This window comes from Lepidothrix coronata, unplaced genomic scaffold, assembly GCF_001604755.1.
Source record: "Lepidothrix coronata isolate B3197 unplaced genomic scaffold, Lepidothrix_coronata-1.0 Scaffold13, whole genome shotgun sequence".
Taxonomy (NCBI): Eukaryota; Metazoa; Chordata; class Aves; order Passeriformes; family Pipridae; genus Lepidothrix; species Lepidothrix coronata.
The window spans coordinates 1619794-1636600 of record NW_016690193.1 but is presented as its reverse complement, the minus strand read 5'-3'; the positions used below and the strand labels follow the sequence as shown (position 1 = coordinate 1636600).

The window sequence follows — 16807 nt, the reverse complement described above, 5'->3', positions numbered from 1 at the left end:
TAGCATAATACTAAGATGTCTGTCTTAGTTCTTTCCATCTTTATACATACACAGAGAACACAGCAAGGTATTTCAGGTTTTTTATTAGCACTAGTTTGGTTTTCAGATTCAGGTCCCTTAAGTAAATCCATGTAGAAAGAGGATTGCTTTGACTGAAATTGGGCAGTATCCAAGTGATTATACAAAGGCAATAGGAACTGGCCTTTCTGCACTCCTAGAGTGTAGCACATGAAACTCGGACTTCATCCATGCTAGAGGTATGTAACACAAAGGCCCAGAACATGCACAGATGGGCTGCAAACCTGTAGCAGCAGCCTGCTGATTAATAAGCCAACAGAAGAGATTTTAGGCAGCAGGCTTCAGCAGGATCCTAAACCTAAGGTTTTGGTCCAAGGCCAAATTGGAAGAATATAATGAAGCGTGATCAGCTGAGGGCACCGCTTGACACAGAGCTTTCCCAGACAGTAACTGCACCACCAACCCAAGTGCAGGGCTGAGGATGCTGCCAGTGCTCCTGAGTGGAGCCAACGGCCAAGTTAAATAAATGTGTGCCAGTAGCCAGAGGGGCACAGACATGTGACAGGTGCCAAGGATATATACAAACCCCAGACCACCTGAGTCAGGAGGTTCTGCGTCAGAGGCAAGGACTGTTACCACAGGCCCATTCTGATAACCCCTGAGTCACCACCCGGATCCCTTGCAGTTCCTTTCGTGAACACCATCAGGCTCTCTTAGGCTGCCCGACTGTATGTTCACTTTCTCTATGTGAAGGAGGGAAATCAGTAAAATATTTACAAAAGACAGGAAACAGAGAGCAACAGCAGACTAGTAAGGTTTTGCTAAATAGGAAAATACTGTCCCTTTAGTCACATAAAAGTCTTGGTGACGACTTCCATGGCATTGTAAACGTGAACTAGTATCCCTTTTTAGTTATACAGCCTAGCATGAGTGGCAGTATTCCATGATAATCCACCATATTTCAGGATAATCCACTTGCCTCATCAGAGTCTAGGCCTGCTACACTTTGACCATCTCTATCAGATTTTCCAGAATATCCTTCTCCTGTAAAGTAAATATGATATTAAGACCCAAAGAGTTGTCGCAGTGAGGTTTTGAGTCAGATGCTCTGCGTGGGATTGACTGTCTTGCATCTTCCACTTAAAAGGGAAATAGTTTTCAAACACTTCATGTCCAATGTAGACCAGGATTGAGTTCATTCCTGAAAGGAAGCACAGATCATACCATCTGAAAGAGCAGGTAAGTTTGCTTCAGAGCAAGCAGGCTTGCTTTTATAAGCGTGCCAGGCTTATAAAACAGAGTGGCAGGGAGACAACAACAGCTAATGTTACTTGCCCTAAAGATGCTACATATGTGCATTTTCAAATACAGTCTGAGGGTTCTCTTCCCCGAAACATTTATTGAAAAGAAATACAAACAACCTTTTTGCTAAATTGAAAACACAACCAAATCAGTATCCTGCAATTGTATTAATAAGGAGAATAATAAGTTATTGTCTTCAGGGAGGACGAGTGCCAACCTATCTGGTCAGATCTGTTGCCTTAACAAACAAATGCTGACTGCCCTTCAAAGCTCTGGGATTTCTGGTAGGAGGTACAATACCATGCTGTCACCCTACCCATTTTCCTGTCCAGATACCAGACACCAAAGCTGCTGAAAGGTCCCCTCTGGTGTGGGTTTGCATTCTGTACTCATTTTTGTTGTGTGCCCAGTGTGGTTAAAACCACAGTGGGATACTTTGGGAGACATGCTTATCTAAAATACAGAGACAGAACCTACACAGCTGCCCAGGGGATTTCATCTTCCACATCTTCAGAAGTGGTATTACTCTGTTGACAGGCCTTTGAGTTTCCCATTAAGTTACACAAGTCTTAGCAGTCCTTTCCAAAACCAATTATGAACAGCTGTGGTATTTTGCTTGGTACTAGGCAGCTGTTCACTGGGACCTTAACTCAAGACCAAACTGAGAACTGTCATTAGGCAATACCAACAGCAGCTTCCAGGCCTTGTTTAAACAATTGACTGTCCCTCTCTCCTAAATATCTGGTCTCAAGTATCCCAGTTCTATGCAAAGGTTCCACTCAAGTCAATCATTCTGGAATCCTTCAGGTTACTTCATCCTAAATCCCTACTCTTTTAAAGACAAGGGAAGCGTAGAAAGCAAAAGGATAGTATCAGTGCAGAAAGAATTGGAAGGAATATGTTTCCTGCTGTGATCTTAACTGACCTGGGTAGAAAAATGGAGCACCCGACCACAATTTCTTGACATCCACAAGGTAATATATCAGCAATAAGAGGATGAAAGCAAAGCAGCCTGTGGTTGTCACATACGATATTGACCTACAAACATTTTCAGTAGAAGGATTAATATTTAAAGAACTATGTGATACAGATCTCAATATACAAAAGGTAAAGTAGTACTTTAACATAAACATACTAAAAGTTGTATCTCTTTGCTTACCATAAGTTCTTGTTTATGGGAATAAACCCTTCTTCTTTAGAACATTTTGTCAAGATAGCAGAAATAATTCCCTGAAATAGAAAGTTGCTAAAGTTTATATAATCATTTCAACGTGTTTAACTAACTTTGCACTGCATTACAATGCCTGTCTGTAAAAGAGCTACATAACTATCAGACTTACCATTAATATGCTCCATATGACGAACCGACTCATAATTTGTTTGTGCTGGTCTTTGTAGAACAAAGTAATTTTTCCCGCCTTATAAAAGAATTAAAAAAAATAATGTCCATTAATGTAATTACATTTCAAGACCCAGCTATATTTGCCACCAGCTACCTGAGCAAAGACAGAGAACACTAATAGGATTTATATCAGCCAAGTGGCTGAAAGGCTCAGAATGAGGACTCTTTGCAAAGAATGGACACAGAAGGGGAAAATGCATAAATGCAACCCAATCAGCAATAGAGGTGCACCTTTTCTCCCTTCCCTACTATGTTAACACTGAGGAAGGGGAGAAGCAACTTTATTAGGTCAACACAATGTAACTTGAGCTCCATCTCCCTTAGCAAGGGTTGCATGAAGAACACTACAACCAGCCCCAACAGCTTCTCCACAGCGCCATGTCACACCCTGACCTGCTCAGAGCATGTGCTCCTTTTCATACACTATTAAGAGATGTGTCCTAATGACTCATTCCTCAGTGTCACACTTCTGTTCCAAGCTCTGCCCCATAGATATTCCCAACCAATTTGTACCCTGTGCTACATGTGGAAACATTCCTTTCCCAGCACAAGAGTTTCAGTTTGCTTCACAGCTGCTGCACAGTCAGAAAAGCCAGCAGTGACTAACTAGAACTGCATCAAAAAGCATCATGGTATTGCATTTCAAACACAGTGGCGAGCTGTGAGCTTTTGGTGTTGGTAACACCAATGTGGATCTCTGCCTCCCTCGAGTCAGGTAAGGTGAGCACACTCAGCACCTATGCGAGACAGCTAACACTGCACATCAAGCAGAAAATTAGCAATGAGGTACAAACACAGCTTCAATATTTAAAACACTTAAAATGGAGCTGTGAAATCTATGCATCTCTTGGCCTTATTTTGCAACATGCAGAGCTAGCCTACTCCCAGCATAAGCCCAATCTTAAAACAAACGAAGTTTCCAGGTGGATATTTTGAAAACTTCTTGTGTCCATCCCTTACAAAAACTAAGAAAAAGTCTAGGTGTATCTAATGCAAGTTACTGCCATGTTAGGTTCCACTTCTCTGACACTCACCTGAGGCTGTCATCCTGAAAGCATTGCTCTGGAAAATTTTTGTTAGAACCAGTCTCAGTCATAAGTAAAGAAACCCAGTTGCCTCCCCACTTCCAAGCTTCCTTCAAATCTTTCCATTATTGCATGCAGCCAGAAAGAAAAGAGGTACCTGCAGTCCCAAAAATGCCATAACAATGCTATTTATGGTCCCCAGGATCCCTTCAGGATCATATGGCATCGTTGTTTGGTAAGTCACCTTAGAGAGAAAACAGTTGTTACAGGGCACCTGAACAACCAATCTCCTTTCTCTTAAATCCCCTTGTATGTATCATTCCCAAGCCCCTCCTGACAGGTATGTTCAGTGCTTGCCTGTGGCTTCATACTACAAACCAAAAGCTACTTACACCTGAAGAGGGATGCTGATATATATGCTTTTCTCCAAGAAGCAAACGATCAATGTAACCAGCTGCTCCTCCAGTACAGTTGGGATACTTTCCAAAGTCTCCAATGCCCCCAGGACCAAGATAGCCCCTAGGACAGAGGCAGGCAGGTTATAGCACAAAGTGTTGGTATGCTCCATACTACTGGCCCAGCACACTAAATGCTCAATGTTTTCTCTGGCTAGAGGCACATGTTGATGGCATTGCAATGATCATATATTGCTGTACACAGACCTCAGGGAGATTTTAATCTTCTTCTTTAGATAGAAAGGAAGAATGACATCACCTTTGTAACACCTAGTACTTTAGTACCAAAGTAAAGAACGTTTTTTCACATGGTGAATGCTTCCTTTAACGCTGCTGGCCTAAAAGCTCTCCATTCCTTTGCCATGGGTAATAAAATGTACTTTCTACTCAGTAGAAGAAAAACTACCTGATGCCCCACAGAAAGTAGTCCAAGAGCACAGTCTTACCTAGGACAATCTGGCACAGGTAACAAGAAGGTCAGGCAGAGCCAAATCACTTCTAAAATCAGAATGAAAATCCACTGTGGCCAGTAGGGGAGAATATCCTGCAGAGCAGGATATGATGCTTCCTGCATGAGATGGAGGAAAGGGAGTATTAGCTGGCAAGTAAGAACCATGCCCTTGGGGACAACCTGTACTTCCTGGCAGGCAGTCCCCCAGATACAAGAGGGAGCTGCTGTCATTACAAAATTGGGTTCTACCAATAGACCTTTCATTTTCAAAAACGATTTCCAGACACTTAGTTACATGGGGAGGGTGGAGAGGATGGGAGAAACAAACCAAAACAAAAGCCCCTAATGTTTTTTAACTTGGAAAACGTCAAAAAGAATTTTGATTCATGAGTAGAACAAAAGCCTTTTGGGAAAACAGACTCTCAAAAGGCCAAAAAGCAGTATTACTTTCCCCTGCTGTGAAAAAACGCTGCCAAATTAGCTGGACAAAACACAGACCACAGGATTGAGCATAGAGATGCCTGTCCCTGGGCTCCCTTTGGCAACGGAAATTCATCAAAAGTGCCTTGGAATGCCTGCTTCTAAGCACCATCTGAATGGATTTGTGAAATCCTCAAATACAGCAAAGCTAGATGGAATAAAATGCAGACTGGGACACTGAAGGGTGCACGCTTCCCGAAATTTTTACCAGGTCAGACTGCACTACATATCAGGTAAGATGCTACATGTTTTCTTACCATTTCTCATGTTCTTTGTGCCCAAACAAGAGGAAAGGTTCCCAAACCTTACTCCAGTTTCAGTTGTCATCTCCCCACGTAACTCACCCAGGTCCCACTCTCAGCTCTTGTAAACAAAAGTTCAAGAGCAGCAACCACCAGGTATGTGAATCCCAGCCTCTGGAGCACCCCAGGAATACGCAGATTATCCCAGGACACTGGAAAACATGTAAGCAATGTGAAAGAGGAGTAAACACAGGCTCTTCGGTAAATATGAAAGCTACCCTTTCTCCAGGGAGAGCTGAGACACACTGCATCTGCAGGTAACAACGGACACCTCCACCCTGCCACCCCAACTTTCTGTAAATCATAATCCTGGGAAAGTCACTACTAAGATGATAGCAGTGATTGGCACAGAAGCCTGACAGAGAGAATTGCATCAGCGCAGAACTGAACAGCACTCTGCAGGATACCATCAAACTGCCCCCATACAGCTGATCAGTACAGCAAGGCTGACACAGTTTTTGCAACAGCCCAGCCAAGGAGGCAGGAACAGCAGTTGCAGAAATGCAAGAAAGGGAGCTAGTTCCACTCACGGGGTTTAAGGCAGTAATTGGGATTGACAACTATGATTCCCAGCAGGATTAGCAAAAAACTCCTCCAGAGGATCTTCCTGAGCACCTTCCACTTAGAACTTCCCCACCTCAGCATGGAGCTCAGTGACAACGCTATTGATGTCCCCATGATGAACACAAACCTGGAGAACAGAGCAGATGGAAAATGGAGCTGACTGATGTCTCATTACACTTGTGTGACAGCAAACACTAAAACTAACAAAGTTAGTTAATTGGCCCAACAAAATTTCACTGAGTGAAATTGGACAATTCTATTTCCTCTGTTCCCAGGCTACTGAGCTTGCACTATGGGACCCTTCCACCTTTTTCAGTGGTCAGTTGAGGCAGGGTTGTAATTGCATTCTGGTCTTCTTCCAGCAATTCATATGCTACCAAAAAATTCCATTACTCAAAATAAAATTAGCATCTTCAGAACAGTAAAACACAAGCTGCAAATCTATGATTCAGATTCAGAATTGACCCAGTCCTCCCCTCTAGATTAGGTTTACAGTCCAAGTCCAGCTCCCACCTCCAAAAGTAACCACAACCGGTGTAGAGAAGCATGTTAGGGGCAGATGGGATAACTGCTTCCCCATAAGATCATTGTCTGGTTATAGAAATATTAGCTTAATCCAAAATATACTTGGCTATCTGGACACCAATCCAGCTTTGAATCTTGCCAGACTGACCACCTTCAACACAGAAGCATGACAATGAACTTCTCAGGGACACTGCACTTCCACTGGCAGAATAATCCTGGGCCTCCCAATGACATTGTGTGTGGAAGGAAGGAGGATGGGGGGCAGCAAAACCACTTAGCTCTTCTACTTTCTACTGGTTCGTAAGGATTTTGAACCTGGAGGGGCAGATTCAAGACAAATTCACCCCTCCAAATACATTTCTACTTGGAGGCAAGGTGCACCCAATGTCCTGCTTGCAACCCTTAACATAAAGAATCACTTCATACAAGAAGTATTCTTCAGGAAAACTTACCATGGAAACACCAGATCAGCCACAGTTAATCCTACAGAGAAATACGAAGGAGCACATTATTTACCTTGAACCCTCCCTAAATTTTAACAATATTATTGTTGAGATTCTAGAGGAATTGCAGACTGCTTGCAATTACTTGATGTCCCCAAATCTAAAACATGTTACAAACAAAACTTATAAAGAGCTAATCATCTTGGTTCACTGCTTTTACAACTCTTCATGAAGAGGGTCAGAACTCATTGCTGTGCCTTGGAAAAGATTTCAGGAATGGGATCCTTGCTATTCTGCACTGGGGCACCACAACGCCCAACTCTTTCCCCATCAGCTTGTCAGTCAAGGCATTATGTTTTTACAGCACTGAGCAACATCAGCTTGACTGTGGTCATTAACACAGAAAAGTCGAAGATATGAACCTCTGTGACAAATGAAAAGGTTACACACAGACTGTGATGTGAAACCATCCCGTTGCTGTGTGATGAGCAGGACCATACACTGTCCATTAACCTGACAGGCCAGACACCCTCCAGAGGCAGACTGGCACAGCATGCCAGCCTTCAGCTGAACAACAGCTCACTGCAGCAGCTGCAATGCTAACCATACCTAGACACTGCTGCAGTTAAAACCCAGATTAACTGTCTCAATTGTACTTTACCATTCCAACTCTCATGTTTGAAGAACCAGTATTTTCCTCCTCCATAGTTAACAAACACCATAATTACAAGAGAGAGCCTAAAAAGACAAGAAAACACTAAGTATCGCATGCCAATGAAATACATATATATGAACACAACGTTACTGTTTACCCCCACTAAAACATTTCTAACTGTGAGATCTGGTTTATTTTATTTTTAAAGAAAGATTTCCAAGGTTTCCAACAAGGTTTCCAGCTTTACCAAGCAGGAAGTAGTGTTTCAAAGATCACGGGTGGCAGCGAACTGAAGTAAGCTCCTTCACGTAGCATTTTCACACTGAACACATGTTGTTCTTTTCCACCCTCTATCACAACTTTAATGTTTCTTCAAACTAGATCAACTGCAAAGTGTTTTGGAAAATCTGAAATTAAAACCTTGCTTAACTTCCAAGTAAAACAGACCACCTTGAACTGTCCATCTGCTATATATTTCCATACACTGTCAAGCCGCCATTGGAAAAACCTCATTCCCCTTGGAAGAGTTGCTTTTGAGCAAGATCTTATGCTCACCCTCGGAATGTGTCAAGGGAATGCAGCCGCTGCCGAGAGGCTGTGCTCCACGAATGCGGGGCAGGATCACAGTTAATGGAGTCTGTTGTGTTTGGGGATCCAAGCTCCTTTGGGAAAAAAACAGACACATGAAGAGCAAGTCAGCAGCTGCACCAGCTGCCTAGGGAACAGAGGTCAGCAAACTCCAAACTTTCACAAACTCTGTCTTTATTCTCCCTGTCTTCCTTTTGTTTCCTCACTTGCTACCAATAACCTCTTCCTGGCTCCACCATATTGCAATAATGATTGCAGATGCTCCATACTCCACATTTGACCAGGTAGAAACAACAGCTCAGTAAAAAGAGCCTGTGCTTGAGACTCATGAGAGTTGGGTCCAGTCCAAATCAGCCAAAGACTTGCCATCACTGTGAGTACTGCTTTACAACAGAGCTGAGCAAATCCAGTTGCTGGCCCTCAAAAAGGATCCATCCCATCCCGTCAGAACTTGTCTGACACCACAGTGAGACTGCTTTGAGAGCTAAACTAGCAGAAAATGAATCCTTTTAAATGCAGGAGTGGCTTCTTTGCAATTGAGTTTCCTAAGCTACTCTGATCAGTCTCAGTGACAGCATAAAGAAGCAGACCACTCTATCACGGCTATAGAGATGAAAAACTACAAGAATTGCTGCAGAGCTCTGCTTCCAAGTCTTTTTATTCTAGATGGGTTTGGACCAGGTTTGGCCTAGGTGTGAAGTCCAGACTGTGATGAACTATCTACATTCTAGTACAAAATGGGGTTCACACAGAAATGCCAGCTCTAGGGGTACCAGAGAAATTTAGGCTTCAGTTTTTTGCTAAAATTCCTGCTGTGTGGGAAGCAGACATGAAGGGTGTCATTTCTTCCCTTCCCTTACACTATGCCAGAAGGGGCCAGTATTTTCACCAACACGTTTGCTTCAAGGGAACTAAAGAGGGCACAAAGCTGTATGTTCAAAACTTGCAAGAGGTCTACAGGGAATCCACTAAACTTGCATGGAAACCCATTCTAAACACTCTTCATGACATAAAATTGCCTCTGACATCAAGAAAAGATTTGCTAAGGGGAACACACAAAAGGGGAAGATGATTAGTAACAAACAAGTCTCCGGATGTCCAAATAGTGTGTGTTTTCCTCAGAGATGAAAACACTACAGAATGCAAACTAAAGATAGTGTGGTCACTCACAGAATTAATCAGACGATCAGTTTCTCTGGGGTTCAGTTTCTTGTAAACCCAGTTTCTGACTGGATCAATTCTGAAAATTAGTAACAGTTTAAAACACGAAACAAAACAAGAAGTACTTTATAGTCAATTTCATTTCAATAGCAACTATTTAGCAGCATAAACCAAAAGTTGGGACAGTCCCTATTTCTGTTTTTACAGCTCACACAGGTACTGACATTCAGCCAGTACCTAGGATCTCAATTAAGTCCAGCTGTGTAATTACACTGACAAGCTCAGGCTTGGGGGTTTTATTCTTGAGTTGCTTACAGGCAAGGATGACTCATGCCATGAAGTACACAAGGTGGAAGGTTGCATATGCTACACACATTTAGGTCCCACTGACTTTGCTTACTGATTCCAGGCTAGAGCCAGGAACAAGTCATAGGAGGGTGAGGCAGAGTGGGCATGAGCTTACAGTGGACATCAGCTGCTCTGCAGTAACTGCTCTGCTCACAAGCTAACAAGGCTGCAAGATATCCCTCAAGCAAAATCACATTGCTGTGCATTTATTATTGCACAGACAGCTACTACAGCATAACTTGCACATGGCAACCTGATAATAGGATCTGATGATCTGCAAGCAGGGCTACAAGTGGGACTCTGAAGCATTACCACACTCTCGCGTGTTTTTAAACTGGTGGCCCCACTTCACATGCGAGGAGGAATTTCTGTTCACTTACTTCATAAAAAGGCGCCCAACAATCAGGACAGCAAGGATCCCCATGTAAACCAGGAAAGCAAAGAGAATAGCTACACAGAAAGAGAAGAACACAACTCTTTAAATGATCTAACAAAATCGTTCCGCAACTTGGGCTTGGCCAAGCATGACACAAACATGACAAAAATCCCAACCCACCAATCATCACACCACCTTCTCCATGCAATACACATCCCCAGCCCGAGTTCCGGAGGGAAAAAACCTCACAACAAACCCCCAGAACAACCCAAAACAAAAGCAGGCTAGTTTCAAAGTGCAGCTCAGGGACTACACATGTTGGCATAAAAAAGGCAAAAATAGAACTGCATTGCATCACAAGGCAATAGTGAGAGAAGAGCTGATGTGCTATATATTCTGAAGAATAAAAATAGAGATTTTGAAACAGCCTCAACATGGAGGAGACAGGGGAGTGGACAATACACCAAGTTTGCAAGCGTGGAGAATTTTTCTTTACAGCTGGGAAACTGGAAAGACTGGAAAATAATGCAATGTAAAGGAAAATAATGGAAGAGACGTAGTCAAGAGTTTGAAACAGTCCTGGAAAAGAGATGAACAAAAAAAGAAAAACGTCAGGTTTAAAATTAAAACCGCAACAACAAACAAAAATCCAAACACTGTGGGAATTGTTTCCAATTTTTTGAGAAGCAAGACAGAGGGAAGAAGAGGGAGGATTCTGTGTACATACATAAACATGCAGGGAAACAAACTAGCTATGACAGTATCTCCCTCTGGACACATACCCACTGATTTTTTTTGACTAATCCCTGCAGCAAAAAGGTTGTGGGCATACCATATATCACATGAAGATATATGGCCTGATCCTGGTCAGGGCATCAAGATGGGTGTATAACATAAGGAAGCGAGATGTTGAGAAAGAAGAGAGGCGAGCCCATGACAACTCTTCAGCACAGCATGAGTGGCTGCACAGGCTTCTTAGGAAGGTGGTTCTTCTGGGAGACATGCAAGTTGTAGAATTAAAGAGAAAAATAGAGCATTACATACGGAGGTAGCTGTTGATAGGGCCTTCATTGATGATTAGGTCACAAGAAACAGTTTCCGTGTTCACAGTTAGGGCCTTTACCACAAGGGAATAGTTGCCAAACTCTCCAAAATGATACTGAATCCTGTGAAGGATAAAAAAAATGAAACTTGCTGAGCCGCCACCACTACTTGCAGGTACCACAGCAGCATTTAGGGGGGCTGTAAGCCCAAATGCTTTAGGACAGGCAAGACAAAAACTTGGACTAACAGCATGATCTAGCAAGGACCTTGTCTTTGCCAAGCATTACCCTCCCATAGCCCAACACCAATTCTTTACCACACATGCACTGCCATCATTAGTCTTCTTGAACTACAGACTCCCTGCAAGAGAAACCAGGTGCTTGCACATGCTGCCTCAGTGAACACCATTCTGGCTCCTGCTTGCACCTATGTGCTTTCAGCACAATTACAATGTATGCCGCAGTTCCAGCAGTGGGGCGGAAGACTGAACTCTAGGTCTAAACAGTCGGGACAAAGGGTGTGTGAGCAGTCACATGTCTCCAAGGAAAAAAAAATACAAAATATAGGGTAGAGTTATTCATGTATTCCCTGGGGCTGGGCCACGTACTTGCAAAGCTCTCTGTCACCCACAGAGCTGTTGAGCATCAGGGTGAGTGGATGCTGGGTATCAACCATTACCGACGCCGTGCCTGGTTTTTTCAGGCTCCCGTTGCTTGGTGGGACAAACGCCAGGAACTGATACAAGCACTGTGGAAGAAGAGGGTGAAGGGAGCTCATTAGTGCCAAAGGAGAGTGAAAGGGGGTCCTGCCTCGCATAGCGGCAAAAACAAGGGAAGCTGTCACGGGGCTAGAGCAGCTGATGCTGCGGGAATTCTTCGCGTCCTGCTCGCAGGTAAAACCAGAGCGAAGCAACCTGACGAAGCCACGGGGAGACGCCAGAGAAGCCGAGCAGCCTCGCCTAGGGCCGGGCTGTCAGAAGCGGTGGCCGGGGGGTGACCCACGCCCGGCACAGCCCCTCACCTGGTGGCAGGAGCCGGAGCGGGCGGCGAGGCGCAGGCCCGGAGCGGGCAGCTCGTTGCGGACGAGCAGCAGAGCCTGGTCTATCCGCCCCGGCGGCCGCCGCTCCGCCACCGCCGCCGCCGCCGCCCCGGCGCGGGGCCCGGGCGCGCTGCCCTCGGGCGACCCGTGTCCGGGCGGCTCCGTGAGGGCCGGCGCCATGAGCAGCGCGCCCAGCGCCGCCGCCACCGCGGCCGCCAGCCCCGCCGCCGCCGCCATCGCGCTGCGCTCCGCCCCGGGGCGGCGCCGCCACCGCCCCGCACGGCCGCGCTTCTCCGTGCTTTCCGGGGTCAAGCGTCCCCACCCGGGGCGGCCGGCGGCTTGGGCCCGCCCGCTTGGAAAATCAGGAGGATGGACAGAGGGGCAAGCGTCGAGCTCGAAGCCGCCTTTAGCACGTCCCGCCGCCACGCGTGGCCTCTCTTCGCAGGCTGCAGGCTCGGGGCGGAGGTGTCTGCGGGGCGGCTGGGCTGCCGGCGCTGAGAAAGCTCCACAGGCGTCCATCCCCGGGCTGGGAAGAGGGTCCTGCTTAGCCTCCGTCGTTCACGGAGAATGCAGAGGGCAAGGCCATGGAAAAGAAACCGCACTTCGTTAGGAGAGAGTTTCTTCCCAGAGAGGTGTCGTCCATCTCGCTGGCGTTACTTCTTGTGGCCGTCCTGCTCCTTAATGTCCTTCTCTACCTCTACCTCAACAAGTTTTACAACTCTTTGGGACACACTGAAACGGACCCCAGCCTCTGCCCTTTTGGGCACTTCAAGCTGGGATCGGTGAAAAATTGTTCCCCGTGGCTTTCCTGCGAGGCTATAAATAGGGAAGTCAGGAAACTCAAATGTGTTGGTGAAGGTGCTGTGAAAAAGGTGAGTTTGGTTTTCCTTTCTTCTCTCCTAGATAATGGGCTTTCACAGTTTGCTGGCTAATTAGTGCCCATACTGCTGTTATGACTATCCCCACAGCAGCTAATTACTGTAGACATCCAGGAGCATATGGCTACTGATAAGGTGAACTGAACAGGTAGGAGAGCATGACCTGGGCCACCTCTCTGATACCAAATGACTTCCAGTTACATGAGCAAAATCAAAGAAATCAGTGAAGTGCTTGTGGAGCATGGTACAATCATGGCAGAGTAAGACTGTCTGTTTGGGTGATATGAAATAACTCACCTGCATTACCCATTTCAAAGAAAACTTAGGAAATCGTGATGTAATTATGACATCGGTAAGGGCTTGCTGTGACAGGTACATGGCCCTACCTAAGGCTGACTGTGCCTGGTAACTGCAATTTGCAGTTGTGACTAAACATCATAGTCAGAGGTCAGCAGCAGCTGGTAGCAGTTCATAGAAGGCTCTCCATGTGTCTTACGTGTCTCTTGTGTGTTCTCAGGTCTTTCTTTCTGAGTGGAAGGAAAACAAAGTGGTCCTTTCGCAGCTCACCAACTCAGAGCTGAAGGAGGACTTTCTCCATGGACTGAAGATGCTGAAAGCACTGCAGAGCAAGCACGTTGTCCGGCTGCTTGGCTACTGTGAGCAGCAGTTCACAATCCTCACCGAGTACCATCCTCTTGGCTCCCTGAGGGGTCTGAATGAAACTCTACACATTCCCAAATACAAGAGCATGAACACCTGGCATCACAGGTTGATGCTTGCTATAGACTATGTGAGTGTCATTCGTTACCTGCACAGCAGCCCTCTGGGCACCTTAGTGATGTGCGACTCGAATGACCTGGACAAGGTCCTCTCTCAGTATCTCCTGACAAGTGACTTTCACATCCTAGTGAATGATTTGGATGCTTTGCCTCTTGTGAACAGGAGTGCTGGCAGACTGGTGAAGTGCGGTCATCGGGAGCTCCAGGGTGAGTTTGTAGCTCCTGAGCAGCGTTGGCCCTATGGAGAAGATGTGCCATTCAAAGATAACCTCATGCCTCCTTATGATGAGAAAACAGACATCTGGAAAATCCCAGATGTCTCCAACTTTTTGTTGGGCCATGTTGAAGGAAGTGACATTGTACGACTGCATTTGTTTGACATCCATGCAGCATGTAAGAAGAAGGACCCGGTGGAACGACCTTCTGCCCGAGAGGTCTTAGACACCTACAGGAAAGTTTTAACTCTGCTTATTCGGGAGGCAGCCATGCCTGGTACTAGGGAAATGCTATAGTGAATCATGAGGCAAACAACATACTGAAGTTGATGTCCTTCCTATTTATGTAGCTTATCTGAAGGGCGAAGCCTCTCTGCCCAGAACTGAGAAGAAAAGAACAACTGAACTCGTACCTTTTGATTAAAGAAAAATAAATCTACCCAATCCTAGAGCTCTGCAAGCTTCCCATTGGTATGTTTAATCTATTATTGGAAGAGGAGGAGAGAGAGAAATTAAATTGTGTGGGTGCAGGGGAAATTTGTTCCTTAAGAAATAATAAGTACTCTTTTGCAACATTTACACAAAAAATATCTTGAAAAATAATAAAAAAAAAATTAGTCCACCTCAACTGGTTGGCAGAGGATGGGGGAGCAGAGACCATGGCATGCCCCCCACAAGCTTTGTGCTAATTCCTGTGGCTTTGGCCCGTTTGTATCCACGAAGCCCTCATCCACTTTCCCATGGAGTAAAAACAGTGGTCAGTCAGAAAGGAGTATCCCAGTTCACTTCAGATTTTGGTAAGCCTCAGTGCCAGAGCCCCAGTGGCAGTCTCTCCATGCTGGATAGGGAATAGGTTGTTTTTGGAGCCATATGGCCATTGCTCTGTTGTCCCTGTATCCCACACCAGCAAGCATGTGGCTACTTTTGTAAGCAAGCAGATGATGCAGATCCTGAAGAGTCTGCTTACAGACCTATGCTCTTGGTTTTCAAGCCTTTGTCCCTTGGTATTCTCAGATGGGCTCTTTAGAGATGAAGCTGTAAAACAGGAGTCTCTTGCTCTTTTTTAATCCACAGAAGTCCTGAACACTTTGGAAGAGAGCTGAAGTGTATCTTTTTTTCATTCACTTGTCCTTGCTGAGTGTCATCGTGACTCAATGGAAGGGAGGAGAACAAGGAACTGAAAGAGAATGTGACTTCCTTCCATAGTAATGAGCATTAAACACAAGGTTTGGAAAAGAAAAGCCCTGTATTCAGGCATACAACTCTATTTGGTGTGAATTCAAAGAGCACTGAGCATAAAAAAAGACTGCTAAAAAGCAGCCTTGTTTGATGTGTTAGGAAAAGGCTTGTGGTACCTACATAGGTGTTACAGCCTGGTACCAACAGCTGGAGAGGAAGAATAATGATGCCTTAATCCAGCAGTAGGCTCAGTTTGATGGGACTGGGGTCTGGGATGTAATTGTCCTCTTGGTGAAAAAACAGGAATAGTGTGATTCAGAAATGTGGACTCTACCTTTGCACACATGAGGAATTCCTGTGCTGTGGATGAGGTCTTTTAAGGATCTAAGGGCCTGAGACCACTTGCGTGTTTTAACTTGTAAGCAGAGAAGTACATGGTCCTTTCTGCTGAAGACTTTGGTTCTATTTTTTACTGTGCTGCTGTTTCTCTTCACCTAAACAAGCTGTGTTATGACTGCACTGAGAACATGCAGTCAGTTCACATATATAATGTTCAAATCCTGGTACCAAAATATTACTATAAATGGGAAAACTTTCCTGCAAATTAGTAAATTTGTACCTGATATCATACAATGCCATCGGGAGCCCTTTAAAGGCTGCTGATTATGGCTTCTCCTCTGGACAGTCTGTTTCCTTGAATTAGCTGACTTTTGCCCTTTTTCACTTGTGCAGTCTTTCCTTGCAGCTTTCCTGCTCAGGTTGTCAGGAGGCAAATCTCAGAAGACAGCGTCTCCAAAAGAGAGTAGCGATTTTGGATGCTTCGTGTTTGTTTTGAACTTCAACTCAAAACACCTAAAAGAAGTCTGGGGAAAAAGAATGCTCTGTCTGTTGTAAATGCATCATCCAGCCCATGAACTCTTGAGTTGTAACTATTAAGGCTAGAGTTCTACAGTTCCAGCATGAATCCAGGATGTGCAACAGCTGGAAGAGTGTCCTGTTACAGCTCCTCAAAGCCAGGGACCAAGCTTTGAAGGGCCAAGGGTCAAATCTTTTGCATGTTCCACCCACAATAACTTGTTACCTTTTGTTAGCTGTCATGTACACTTGAAAGGAAAATCAGCATCTGATGACTGTGAATAAACATCCCATTTGTTTGTTTATGAGAGTAGCAAGGACAGACAAGAAGAACCTGCCAAGCTTCTTATGCTAGTCTCTCTCAGTTAAGACAAGCTTTTGTCAGGATTCTTTCTCTGTTGTGTACACTTGCACCTTGCAAACAGCCATATTATTTTCACAGAGTGAAAAAAATGAGGACAGATTCTGCTGCTGAATAATCATCTTGCAGTGGAGATGACTCTCTCTGTTCCTGGATGAAATAATTACAAATGTTTTAAGAAAACATGTCTCCCTAAACATTCCCCCTGAGCAGTGGGTTCTCCACATGTCTCTTACCCATTCCCTCTCCTGTGTGTTGTCCAGCATTGTATTTCATCCGGAATAAATTACATTTGTTCTGAATACAGCATTATGGAGCTGCAAAGTTTCTTTTTTTGGATGTTGGTTCTGTCTATGAGGAAAC

The 16807-nt window shown here is 44.9% G+C and overlaps 2 protein-coding genes across 3 annotated transcripts; one reads left to right on the top strand and one right to left on the bottom strand.

The window, feature by feature from the left end:
- Positions 1-66: 66 nt before the first annotated feature.
- Positions 67-12696, bottom strand: HGSNAT (heparan-alpha-glucosaminide N-acetyltransferase). The gene is made up of 17 exons (XM_017805776.1): positions 12160-12696; positions 11747-11886; positions 11140-11261; positions 10100-10169; positions 9381-9450; positions 8178-8284; positions 7629-7705; positions 6977-7007; positions 5966-6126; positions 5478-5587; positions 4649-4770; positions 4140-4266; positions 3905-3991; positions 2661-2738; positions 2480-2550; positions 2246-2358; positions 67-1219 (listed from the first exon to the last, which is right to left on the bottom strand). Exons 1-17 carry the CDS (start codon positions 12694-12696, stop codon positions 1038-1040), a joined length of 2205 nt encoding a protein of 734 aa, XP_017661265.1. The 3' UTR covers positions 67-1037.
- Positions 12468-16746, top strand: POMK (protein-O-mannose kinase). 2 transcript variants are annotated; one of them, XR_001873311.1, is made up of 3 exons: positions 12468-13049; positions 13573-14520; positions 15974-16746. XR_001873311.1 is itself a non-coding variant. In XM_017806037.1 (2 exons), the coding sequence occupies exons 1-2, from the start codon at positions 12762-12764 to the stop codon at positions 14344-14346; spliced, it is 1062 nt and encodes a 353-aa protein (XP_017661526.1). In that variant the 5' UTR covers positions 12468-12761; the 3' UTR covers positions 14347-16746. The 2 variants fall into 2 exon arrangements, 1 of the variants encoding a protein (XP_017661526.1); XM_017806037.1 differs by having other exon boundaries at positions 13573-16746.
- The last annotated feature ends 61 nt before the right edge of the window (positions 16747-16807 follow it).

What these genes read in the sequence shown, in the direction of transcription:
- HGSNAT (XM_017805776.1), bottom strand. Translation starts at nt 12,696, where the DNA reads ATGGACGCCTGTGGAGCTTTCTCAGCGCCGGCAGCCCAGCCGCCCCGC. An exon ending in ATCAGCATCCCTCTTCAGGT is followed by an intron (nt 3,992 to 4,139) that starts GTAAGTAGCTTT and finishes TTTCTCTCTAAG; the next exon opens with GTGACTTACCAAACAACGAT. An exon ending in TCATATGGAGCATATTAATG is followed by an intron (nt 2,551 to 2,660) that starts GTAAGTCTGATA and finishes TTTCTATTTCAG; the next exon opens with GGAATTATTTCTGCTATCTT.
- POMK (XM_017806037.1), top strand. Translation starts at nt 12,762, where the DNA reads ATGGAAAAGAAACCGCACTTCGTTAGGAGAGAGTTTCTTCCCAGAGAG. An exon ending in GTGAAGGTGCTGTGAAAAAG is followed by an intron (nt 13,050 to 13,572) that starts GTGAGTTTGGTT and finishes GTGTGTTCTCAG; the next exon opens with GTCTTTCTTTCTGAGTGGAA.